This window comes from Carcharhinus amblyrhynchos, chromosome 18 (genome assembly GCF_965287045.1).
Source record: "Carcharhinus amblyrhynchos chromosome 18, sCarAmb.v2.hapA, whole genome shotgun sequence".
NCBI lineage: Eukaryota > Metazoa > Chordata > Chondrichthyes > Carcharhiniformes > Carcharhinidae > Carcharhinus > Carcharhinus amblyrhynchos.
Window position 1 is genome coordinate 23,275,424 of NC_137341.1, and position 12,496 is coordinate 23,287,919.

The 12,496-nt window shown below is 42.1% G+C and overlaps 2 protein-coding genes across 6 annotated transcripts in view; both read right to left on the reverse strand.

Moving 5' to 3' along the window:
- ern2 (endoplasmic reticulum to nucleus signaling 2) overlaps window positions 1-2,408 on the reverse strand; it is a 77,248-nt gene extending 74,840 nt beyond the window's left edge. For both annotated transcript variants that reach the window (XM_080206561.1, XM_080206562.1), the window contains exon 1: window positions 2,228-2,408. In XM_080206561.1, the coding sequence (XP_080062687.1) occupies window positions 2,228-2,293 (66 nt within the window). In that variant the 5' untranslated portion in view covers window positions 2,294-2,408. The remainder of the gene's footprint in view (window positions 1-2,227) is intronic.
- Window positions 2,409-3,036: 628 nt separating this feature from the next.
- The window catches only part of ubfd1 (ubiquitin family domain containing 1), a 28,633-nt gene continuing 19,173 nt past the window's right edge, over window positions 3,037-12,496 (reverse strand). For 3 of the 4 annotated variants that reach the window (XM_080206564.1, XM_080206566.1, XM_080206567.1), the window contains 4 exons: window positions 10,629-10,694; window positions 9,746-9,851; window positions 6,835-6,917; window positions 3,037-5,536 (listed from right to left, as the gene is read on the reverse strand). In XM_080206564.1, coding sequence (XP_080062690.1) covers window positions 5,426-5,536; window positions 6,835-6,917; window positions 9,746-9,851; window positions 10,629-10,694 — 366 coding nt within the window. In that variant the 3' untranslated portion in view covers window positions 3,037-5,425. The remainder of the gene's footprint in view (window positions 5,537-6,834; window positions 6,918-9,745; window positions 9,852-10,628; window positions 10,695-12,496) is intronic. The other variant, XM_080206568.1, reaches the window with a different exon arrangement.

Sequence of the window (12,496 nt, forward strand, 5' to 3'; positions counted from 1 at the left end):
CAATACAGTACATGATGCATGGCAGAATTATGCAAGTAATTCCTGACACAGGAAATTCAGAATTCTAGCCATGCTATCAGGAAAGGCAAAACGTGGATTTGGTTCAATCTGTACTGGTTGTACTAAGCTCATACTAAACAGATTGACTGCTTTTGATCAATAGCCACCAAAAGGACGTAGATCTCATTAAGTTAGCAACAGTCTAACCCAAAATTCTGGGTTATGTTAGGGACAACAAGAACAATGTACATTAAACAACCATACAGGAGGCTTTCATGAAAGGTCTGAAAAAAGAGCGGACATCGTGTATTGCAGGTATTGCCGGGCATCAATACTCTACTATATTTCAATGCTCAGTTTTTAAACTTCATAGCATTTTACTCAATATGGTTATTTATTAACAGGACTGAATTATCTAGATTCCCTAGAAGGGAAGACTTTTATATCTAAATACATCAGTCTCTGAGAAGTTAAATCTTTTACATAACCTCAAAACTACAAAACTCTGCACCTCCTTCACTCACCCCTTGCTATTACCCACAGGCTTTACAAAATTAGTAAAGATTTTCTTGTATTCTCCTCCCTCTTTTTCAAATTGTTGGCTTCCTGTACAATGGACCTTCATCCTAAACTTTATAATTTAGAGAAACATGAGGTTTTTATATAATGCTATAGATAGAACAGTATTGATGCTTAAAAATGGCATGAGATTTATTAAAGGGCAACATGTACAATATTACTCCCTCAGATACACAAATCTTTGAAAATGCACAGCATCCAGATCCTCAGGGGCTAAGGTAGCTTACAGGTACTACCGTTGTGACATAAAAGATGGTTTAAAAAAGAAAAATCAAGTCAAAGCAATAATATGCTTACTGGCATTATTGGCAAAAGAACTGTGGGGTTGTAGACTGTCAGATTCTACAATATTGTGTACAAATCACAGTCAAACTCTAGGGACAGCTCAAGTAACTAAAGTACCCCATTTTGAGAGGAGAAAATTTACACAAAATTTCTCCAAAACTAGTTCCCAGTCTGCACAATAAAGGCAGCATTATTTTTAAAACGTATGCCACAATCAGATATCCTATTTCCCTGCTATTGTGTAGTTTCCACCATAATGGATAAATTATTTTTCTAAATATTTATTTAGCATTAATAAATATTACACCTCAAGTGCCAAAGTCCAATAATGAACTTAAGGAAAACTTTTGGTTTCAGAAATATTTCAACTCAAGTATTATAAAAGTTGAATGCTGCAACTAAGATAACCATAAATGGAGCTGATGAGCTTGTAGATTTGAATCTACAAATTAACCACTGTTTTCAGTTACACTTTCTTAGTCAGGTATCTGTACAATTTCGTTTAGCAAGCCCAACATAGCTACAGAAACCGGGAAATAACCAGTTGTTCAGTACCAGCTTGCCACCACTAGCTAGTATCCTACAAGTTGAAAGTAAAAGTAAATGTTGAAAATCCATAACAGTCGTCAATTAGTATCTGTTGAGACAAAGTTTTGTTTTATTTCAGATTTTCAGCCTTTTCTCCTCCATTCATATCCTACTGCTGTCATAAAGTTCGTTTACGTTTAAGTGGGCAGTCAGTCTAGCGAATGGATGAAGTGCTTTCACTCAAGGCTGTCCTCCCAAGACAAGTCTGTATACTGAGCAAATTAGAAAAACGAGAAGTGACGAGCAAGTTTCAGATGCTGAAAATACAGCACATAGGAAACAGGAGTAGAGGGGGCCAATCAGCTGAAATGAAGGAGGGTCAACTCAGCAATCTGCAACACACTTGTCACCATCCACATGGATAGTAGGAATCGGACACAACCTTTGCCTTTCAGTAGTTACTATTATTAGATACAGCCAGTCACTGTCCCTCATGTTTTCAACATGATATGCTTCTTTACAATGAAGTCCCAAATCTTTAATGAATTTAAGACTAAATAATAGTTGTTTTCACGCCCCTCCGATAATAGACAAGAGTCAGTCAGGTCACATCGCTGTGCACTACATCCTCGCAGTCTCCAAGTCTCTGCATCTTCATGGTCTCCACAAACGCAGGTGAAGAGACAATTACTAACCTGCTAGGAAAGTAACCGACAACCGCACAGTTTTCTCCAGGGCGGAGACCCTGGAACTCAAGCTCCAGCTCAGGGCCGATATTTTAGGCTGTTGCCCCCGCACGACCAGCACAGGGTGCCCCCCCCAAAGACTCACTCACCTGCCTTACTCCCAGCGACAGTATGGCTAAAAAGAGGAGGGCTGGGAGCCGGCGGGGCCCCGCCATGGCATGGCCCGGGACACTCGGCTCACTGACAGGGCTGGGGGCAGGGCCAAGCTGCCGCTGCCCAGCTTGGCTTCATCGCTCGCGCTCCAGTCGCCCGTGGACAACCCACAACGCGAGCCCCTCCCCCCTCCCCGCGCGCACTTCCGCTCCGGCTCGGGCTCGCCGCGCGCCACCGGGAGTCCACTGATTGGCTGAGAAAACCAGGAAGTCGAGCAAGGAGAGTGATTGGACAGGGCGCAAGTAAGTGACACCTAAATTCACCAATCAGGCCAGGGTAGGGTAAAGGTGATTGGTTGCTGAGTGGGCAGGCTTGCCCGCCGGACTCGACAAATCGGACGCGCGGCATCAGCTGCGGGCGGGACCTGTGCACGGGGGGCGAGGCCTGTCAAAGTGAAAGCGACAGTTCTCTGACACGTGGAGCTGTTTTGTTTGTAAATGTTAGCGAGACAGACTCTGGTAATTTCCTGTTCCGGGAGCATGCTGAGTACGCAAGGTCTGTTAAATTCCTAACTCGCTAACCCAGGATGCAATAGAAAATAAGGGCAAGAATCTAATTAATATCGCGTCAGGAGTAAGACCGTTCAGCCCTGTAACCAACCTTGGACCCGAAAGGCTTCTCCTCTGCCCATGTTCCAACACATGGCACCTACAATCAGACAAAAGGGAAAGAAATCCGACCCCAGCAGTCCTGAAGTGGTGAGATTCCATATGGACCCCCATAACAGAAGACAGCACAAACTTAATACTGTAAAGTAACAAACTTTAATTGGCAATAAAGACTAGTCTTTAGAATTAAACATTGAGCTAACTAATGGTCAGCACTAAATTCAGAAGCAGTGCAGCTCTAAAACCAAGTCAACTCCCTCAGTTCAACAGATATTGGGGTGCTTGAATCATGCATTCTGCAAGTTGTGGCATTAAAAGTTGCATGACCCTTTACAATCATCTAAATCAAAGTATCAGTTTGTGCACATGAAAAATTCAGAACAGGGCAAAGGGTTTTTTGTAAAAAGATGGTATTTACACTTAAATATTGCACCTCCTTTCACGATCATCTGGTCTAAGATCTATCAAATTATCCAAAACCCATTAAATCAAAATGTTTCACAACTTTTATCTATATTAATCCAAGTAAGGATTATTAATGATTAGAAACTGCCATTTATTGCCACTAGTGCAAGTATTCTGTACTTCAAATGCTCACAGGGCAGGTACACAAATGTTACAGAGTAAACCTTCTGAAGTTTCTCCCAGGGTAGATACAGTGCTAGTTAGATTGTACTATGATGTGGAGATGCTGGCGTTGGACTGGGGTAAACACAGCAAGAAGTCTCACAACACCAGGTTAAAGTCCAACAGGTTTATTTGGTACGAAACACCACTAGCTTTCAGGGTTTGCCCCTTCATCAGGTGAGTGAGAGTTCTGATCACAAACACAGCATATAAAGGTACACACAGTTTACAGAATACTGATTAGAATGCGAATTCTGTGATCAGAACTCCCATTCATCTGACGAAGGAGCAAACCCCAAAAGCTAGTGGCGTTTACTACCAAATAAACCTGTTGGAATTTAACCTGGTGTTGAGACTTCTTTCTTAGATTGTATTAAACAGCATTTTCAGAATAACTCTGAAAGTGAATTGATGGCACAAGCCATTGAGTTTCTGATGAAGAGATTTACAGGGTTGAGAATTTTTTTTTCAACACCTCAACCCATAAGAGACAGCAAACAGGTTGAAAACCTACATAAGCTCTTACCAATGAACACTATTGGATCAAGTGCTACATAGGTCTGAAAATTGTTTGGTGCTCTATTGTTTCAAAATTACTCAAAGGTTTGTTTGCTATGAGGTGGATGGGGAACGAAGAAAAGCAAATGAATTAGGTCTAGTTTTGAAATTATTTAAAAACACGCAAAACTTTTTTTGCACAATTCAATTGATAATACCTGTCTTGGCTGAATGCACACTACCAACTTTATGTTTAGAACAAGGAAACACAGGATAACCCACTGAAGAGGTGCATATGGCACTGGAGAAAGGATCCTTCCACTGCAAAGTACTAATATTAACCTAAACATTTTCCTCTCAATCGCTTTCCCATCTGAGGTGCCTGGTAAAGCTGCATCTACCTGGGACAACTGTGCTCAATACAGAATGGGGCAAAAACTTTGAGACTCATACCCTGCCTCCATGTGCGACAGAAACTGAAACCAATGAAGTGGAAATGGTCATGTAACCTTAAATTGGTACCGCTTTATGGCAACAGGTTGAAATCACTCGGTGCACACAGTACTATCACATGGTTCACCCAAATATGGATTCTTTGTCCAACAAATTAGTGGAAGTACAGTGGGTTCTGCTTAATTGCATAGTGTTGGGCCTGTAAAATTCCTTTATGCAACTAACTAGCAAAGTCAGTTAGATATAACGTGGCAGACAAACAGAATTCACTGTGCATTTCCTCTGTGTTCTCCCTTTTCCTTGGATCTTGCAAACAAGGCAAGTCAAAACTGCCATTCAGGCAGGACACTAAGGGCAACCGGGGAAGCTATTTAGTTAAAAGGCATCCAACTGTAAAATGTCCTGAGAACAGACATGTGATGCGAGCTCGTTTACAGAAATAAACATTCCAATTAGGCTTTATATAATGTCAATATAACGGATCCATACGCAGACGGAGGAGGAGGAACAGGCAGCTGAGGAGTACAAGTAAGTAGAGGCCCACTGTACTGTATTAGAGATAGCCCTGGATGGACACGGGAAACAAGCCGAGATTGGGAGGTTATCCATGTCACAGTAGATGTAATAAAATACTTATAGTGCATCACCTGCAAGTAATTCTGGCTCTTACAGAACTTCCTGAATAATTTGGAGTTTTTCTTCTTTGAAACTGTTTTTTATTTGAAGTTCATAAGTAAAGTCAAATTGGACATACCACCTCCAGCTCCTGGTGAGGATCTTCCAACACATTTTTATAAATCAATTTTTTAAAATCATTGTTGGCATCTTCCAAGGTTGGAAAGGGAGAGGGGAGGAAGAATTACAATCCAGTATGTGAAAGTTCCAATTGACCAGTTTTATAGTCCTTTGGTTTCAGTCTATCCTTCACTGCCAGAGGTGGAGGCACATTCAAAAATACTGCCACTTCCCAAGGACTGTATCTTTGATTGCATCAACATACTGTGTAGGCACCCAGTAAACCCAATAATACGAAGCTTCAGTGGGACCCAGCTGAAATGCCTGGAAAGAGAAACAGGTGAATGAATGGAAATCCAACAGTAACAGAAATGAAAAACTTACATTTATACAACATTCTAAGGTTTAGAAAGCACTTTATGTAGACTGAATTACTGAAAATACATCACATAGAACATAGGAAATAGGAGTAGAGAGGGCCAATCAGCCTCTCAAGCCTGCTCTCCCATTCAAGTAGATCATGGCTGATCTTCCTCAATGACATTCTTCTGCATTCTCATATATCTTGATATCTTTAACATCTAGAGAGTTTGCAAAGAGCAAGACTCCAAAGACATCAATGTGATGAAAGACCAGTTACTATGTTCTTTTTGGAGTGCTTACTCTTCCTCGTCAAACGATAATGCGATATCATTTATCTCTATCTGAACTAAAATATTTTAAATCAGACCTGTTCAACATCTTAATGGGGATAAAAATCTTTCTTCCTGACCTCGCTCAGCTGAAAGATTGCACACATCCACAAAAAGGAATCTTGACGTGCACGATCCTTGGATTGTGCATTGAAAACAAACGTGCATTCTTAGGGGCAATGTTCTTCCTTCCCTCCTCCATTCTACAATATAATTTAAAGGATTTTAAAACACAAACTCAGTCGTCATCCATGTATTGCTTCCCAATTTACTTCAATTCAATCTTAATGAATCTTACAGTCACTGTTCACTCCTTCCCATTACAATGCAGCTGAATTCAGGAGTTGAGGTGGTGGGAGTGTGTTCCAGCTCAGTCAATTGTGGGAATTAAATGATGACAGTTTCAGACAGGCACTGACCATCTAATATGTAATTAATGACAAGGTTTGAGCCTTCTGAATGCATACGGTATTAGAGTGCACCCCCTAGTGACTGGTTACAGAATGGCAGTGTTATTCACATGCCTTTGTGGTAATAGGATACAGGGAAGCCAAGAAAAAGGGCTGGCAAGTGCTAATCATGTAGAAATTGCAATCTTCTGCATTGCCCTATCCAATGGCAGTCTCTGTCAAACCAAATCTCACCACTACCTCCATCTTTTCTCTGGTCATTGTTAGGATACTGGAGTTCAATCAGACTGCATGCAACCTCCATATTCTATTCCGCCTCCAAGTCATTCCATATCCTCTCCAACACAATCCCACTTTTTCCTATCTCATGCCATTCTCATTTCAGTTCATCCATTGCCAAACATCAGTTATGGTTTTGTTCTGCCAGACTCCATTGCTTTTCGCCAGCCTTCCATCTTCCACCCATTAAAAACATCAACTTCATAATCACCAGTCATGAGGCACTGACCTCAGTACTCACCATCATGTGATAATCTTCATGTCCTTCAATAGGTTCAGTGATCACATTTTTGATAGAGCCCATAGGGATTTTTTCTGTCCTCTCTGTTACAAATAAAACAGTCAGACACCACAGAATCTTAAAGTGCTGAAGGAATCGACTGAGCCCATCACGTCGGTGCAGCACCTTTTAATCTGATTAGCCCCACTTCTCCCCTCTTACTGACTGCTCTCCAATTGGTTCTTTTTCCAATCCTCCAGATGGTGGTGAAAAAAAACAGCCACAATAAAGTCTACCATAAAATACACCAGAGAGAACCCTTCCCTGAGACCTTGCAATTTATATTTATATAACACATGTTTGCAAAGGATAAGGTTGAAACATTTGTAACCATCGCTAGCTAGAAATGCCAAGTGAATGATCCATCTCAGCCTCCTCCCAGGGCCCCAGCAGCATGGGTACCAGTCTTCAGCCAATTCAATTCACTACAGATGGTATAAAGAAATGGCTGAAGGTACTGGATACTGCAAAGGCTGGACCCCAACAATATTCCAGCAATAATAAAGGAGATGTGCTCCAGAACTAGCTGCATCCCGAACCAAGCTCTTCCAGTACAGCTCCAACATTGGCATCTACCTGGCAATGTGGAAAATTGCCCAGGCATGCCCTGTTCACAAAAAAGTCAAATCCAACAGCCAGTTACCACCCATCAGTCTAGTCTCTATCAACAAAATGGAAGGTGCTGTGGACATATTATCAAACAAAACTTACTCTGCAATAACCTGCTCAATGATGCTCAGTTTGTGTTCGGCCAGGGTCATTCAGCTACTCACCTCATTACAGCCTTAGTCCCAAAAAAAGGACAGAAGAGCTGAAGTCAAGAGGGGAGGCAAGAACGATTACCATTGATATAAATAGTACCAAGAATCCTGAACAAAACTGGTCAATGCAAAATCAGTGGGAAAAAAGCTCCATCGGTTGGAGTCATACCTAACACAAAGGAAGATGGTTGTGAGAGTTGGAGGTCAATCATTTCAGTGCCAGGACATCACTGCAGGAGTTCAAGATAGTGTACCAGACCTAAATATCTTCAGCTGACCTTCCTTTATGTCAAAATGAAAACGTTCGCTGACTATAGCGAAAGTCATGATGTGGGTATGCCGGCGTTGGACTGGCGTAAACACAGTAAAAAGTCTGACAACACCAGGTTTTAGTCCAACCTATTTATTTGATAATAGACTCACAAGCTTTCGGGGTTAGCCCCTTCGTCAGGTGAATGGAGAGTTCTGGCCTCAGACAGAGCATATAAAGCACAGACAGTTTAGAGATTACTGATTAGAATGCGAATCCTTACACCTAACCTGCTGTTCAAGACCTGAAGTGGCTGACAATGTGAGTGGAAGGAGCACTGATCACAGTTTAAAGAGATGTGTATTGTCTCCAGACAGTACAGTAAGTGAGGTTTTGCAAACCCAGGCAAGTCACGGGGATTACAGATAGTGCGACATGAACCCAAGGTCCCTGTTGAGACCGTCCTCATGTGTGCGGAACTTGGCTATCAGTCTCTGTTCAGCGACTCTGCGCTGTCGTGTGTCGTGAAGGCCGCTTTGGAGAATGCTTACCCGAAGGTCAGAGGCTGAATGCCCGTGACCAGTGAAGTGTTCGCCAACAGGAACGGAACAGTCTTGCCTGGTGACTGTCGAGCGATGTTCATTCATCCGTTGTCGTAGCGTCTGCATGGTCTCCCCAATGTACCATGCTTCGGGACATCCTTTCTTGCAACGTATCAGGTAGACAATGTTGGCCGAGTTCCAAGAGGTCTTGAACAGCAGGTTAGGTGTAAGGATTCGCATTCTAATCAGTAATCTCTAAACTGTCTGTGCTTTATATGCTCTGTCTGAGGCCAGAACTCTCCATTCACCTGACGAAGGGGCTAACCCCGAAAGCTTGTGAGTCTATTATCAAATAAATAGGTTGGACTAAAACCTGGTGTTGTCAGACTTTTTACTATAGCGAAAGTTCCAGCATTAGATGCGACTCATCTGATACTGAAGCAGCTGTGTCCAAATGCAACAAGACCTGGACAACATTCAGGCTTTGGCTGGGAACATTCACAGCACACAAGTGCCAACTAATGACCATCTCCCACACAGAATTTAATTCTCTCTCCATGACATTCTGAATTCTCCACTAACATCCTGAGGGTTACCATTGACCAGAAACTGAACTGAATTAAACCATATAAATACTGTGGTTGCAAGACCAGGTCAGAGGCTGGGAATTCTACAGAGTAACTCACTTCCTGATTCACCAAAGCCTGTCCACTATCTACAAAGGCACAAGTCAGGAGTGTGATGGAATTCTCTCCATTTGCCCGGATTTGTTCAACTTCAACAATACTTAAGCAGCACCATCCAGGACAAGGCAGTATGCTTGATTAGCATCACATGTACTACCTTCAACATTCAGTCTTTCCACCACCAATGCATTGCGACAGCAGTGTGTACTATTTACAAGATGCACTGTAGCAACTCACCAAAGCTCCTTCAGGAGCACCAACAAACTCTGCAACCTCTATCACCTAGGAAACACCACCACCTGCAAGTTCTTCTCCAACTCACACACCATTCTGACTTGATTCCTTTACTGTCACTGGGTTAAAATCCTGGCACTTCTTTCTCAACAGCATTCTGAATGTACCTACACATCAAGGACTCCAGTGGTTTGAGTTGGTTGCTCACAACCATCTTCTGCAAGGTAATAAATGTTACCCAGCATTGACACACACACATCCAGTGAACGAATGAATTGAAAAGCTTTATTACACCCCTCCCTCAGAGACTGAACAAATAGGTGAACCTGTAATCCCCCATACATGGTGGGTTATAAAGAATGTGATCAACAACTCGAATAAAATGTGCTGTATGCTCACCCTTGGTTCCAATCCAGAGCTGATCCTGCTCCAGTTTGAAAGTCAACCTCACTTTTCCACTTGACTTGTTGTACATGCCAGATAGTGGTACACTTGGTAAGCGTTCCTACACAGAGGTCAGGGGTCACAAGTTACTAACACAGCAGCGAGACAGAATCATGACCTCAGTCAGGAATCAAAGCAAAGCAGTGATCATCTGACTGCGCCATTACTTTTAGAACAAAGATTTCAGATTAATTGAAGAATTAAAAATTGCCTTAATCACTTTGACAAATCACTGACATTATCTTTAAATAATCTGAAAGGACAGCTACAGCAAATTTAAACAGTCACACTGATACAGCACAGGCTACTTTGAATTAGAGGAGAAGCACAGCGGGAACGTAGCAAACCAGAGTGTTTCACGGAAGCATCAAGGAAGCTATACTTAATATCTAACCCGTGCTGTACCTGCCTTTGCAGTGTACGATGAAGCAGCTTTGCTCTGAGAATTGTATTAGTAATAAAAGATCACTGCTGATGGTGGCAAGGTGATTTCTCAGTTAGTGACTTTGTTCTATTTTCAAAAGCCTTAAATGAATCAACAGAAAGTCACCATTTCACTGAGACTGGGAACATGTGGTTGCAATTTTGCCTCTTGGGGTCTTTTGCATTAACTAGTAAAGCCTTACATTTAATGAGAGAAGACACTGACAGTGCAACACTTCCTCAGTACTGCACTGGACAATCAGCCCAGATATCTATGGTCAAGTCTCTGTATTCGGACTTGAACCCATAATCTTCTGACTCAGAGGCGAGACGGCATTACCGACACAGTCACAGCTGACACAGGCAGAGATATCAATGAACCTCCACAAAGCACAGCACTAAAGGCAGCCCTTACCTTAACACCTTTAATGGATGGCATGACATCCTCTGGCTTTCCTTTGTCTAATACTTTCCTGTGTTGCTAGAAAAAAAACAGCAGTCAAAAAACTACAGAACCCAGCAACATGTTCAGCAAACCCATTCAACTCCCATCTGAAAATACTGTTCGTGTTTCACTAAATCTGTACTTAATCTGCATTTACCTCCCTCCTATGAACCATAGCAACATCAACATGCAGAACAAGGAAAGGTCCATTTGATCAGTCCCAAAGTTCAATAAATTTCACCCTATACTGCCTCAAAAAATACCCAAAATTAATAATTGCTATCAAACTCCCTCTTATGTTCCCCACACCATCTTCTGGGGTAGTCTGTCCATTTGTTCACTTTCCTCAGAGCAAAACTCATGCTGTGGCCAGAGCTTGTGCTCTCCTGGGGTTCAAAGCCTCCAATAAATAGTCTTTCCGTGAGCCATCTTTCCACTAGTGTAAACATTCTTGCTGAAAGCAAACAGGTAATGTTTTACTCAGAGTGCACAAGGAAGGGCAGCTTCACACTGCAGAGTTAAATTTGAAGGCATTGGATTTTGCTGGGCTCCCTACTCTAATTATTCCCCGTCCATTGCAGACAAGGAGGTGGAGCACAAAAAAAGGGTACAATTATGCAGGGGGAGGCGGCAGCGACCTAATGGTATCACCACTCGACTATTAATCCAGAAACTCACAAATGTTCTGGAGACCCAAGTTCAAATCCACCATGGCAGATGGTGGAATTTGAATTCAATAAAAAATATCTGGAATTAAGAATCTGCTAATGACCATTGTCGATTGTCAGAGAACCCACCTAGTGCACTAATGTCGTTCAGGGAAGAAAATCGGCCATCCTTACCTGGTCTGGCTTACATGTGACTCCAGAGCCACAGCAATGTGGTTGACTCTCAACTGCTCTCAAGCAACTAGGGTTGGGCAATAATTGCTGGCTAGCATTTATTAAAGACAGGTTCAAAGTATTCATTTAACACCTCAGTAACCACACACCCCCACTTCAAAGCCTCCATATGTAAATTACCTTGTGGGTCCCTAATAGGCCCTACACCTTCTTTACATGCTTTAACACGACTTTGGGATTCCCCTTGACATTGGCTGCTAGTCTTTTCTCATTTCCCTCTTTGCTTCTCTAATATGTTCTTTCACTTCCTAACAAGATCTGTCAGAAGCACAGCTTTTCTTTACTTTAATCTTTAAGTCTTTTTTCATCCAGGGAGCTCTGGATTTGTTTGCTCTACTTTTCCCTTTTAAGGAACTATACTTTGACTGAGCCCAGACCATTTCTGTTTTGAAGGTAATCTATTGTTCGGCCTAAGATTTTCCTGCCAATCTATCCTGCCCAGCTCCATTCTTGCCCCACTGAAGTTGGCTCTCCCCCAATTCATAATTTTTACTCTGCATTGCCTATTATCCTTCTCTATCATCATCCTAGACCATACAACACAATGATCACCATCTCCTAAATGTTCCCCCACTAACAATCTACTTAGCCCTTTTAATTCCCAATAACTAGATAAATCAGTGCATCCTTTCTTGTTGGTCTGGACTCGTATTGCTGCAGAAAATTTCCCTGCCCCCCTCCACCCTTTACACTTCCACTATCCATTTTGGTAATTAAAGTCTCCCATTAAAACTACTCTATAATGTTTGCATCTCTCTAATTTCCCTGCAGATTTGTTCTTCTACATCCTTCTCACTAGTTGGCAGGTTATAAGCTACACTGAGCAATGTAATTGCACCTTTTTTATTCCTTAGCTATTGATAAATTGATTCTGGGACATTCACTTTGTCTCGCACCGCAATGGTCTCCTTAACCAAAACCACCACGCTCCCACTC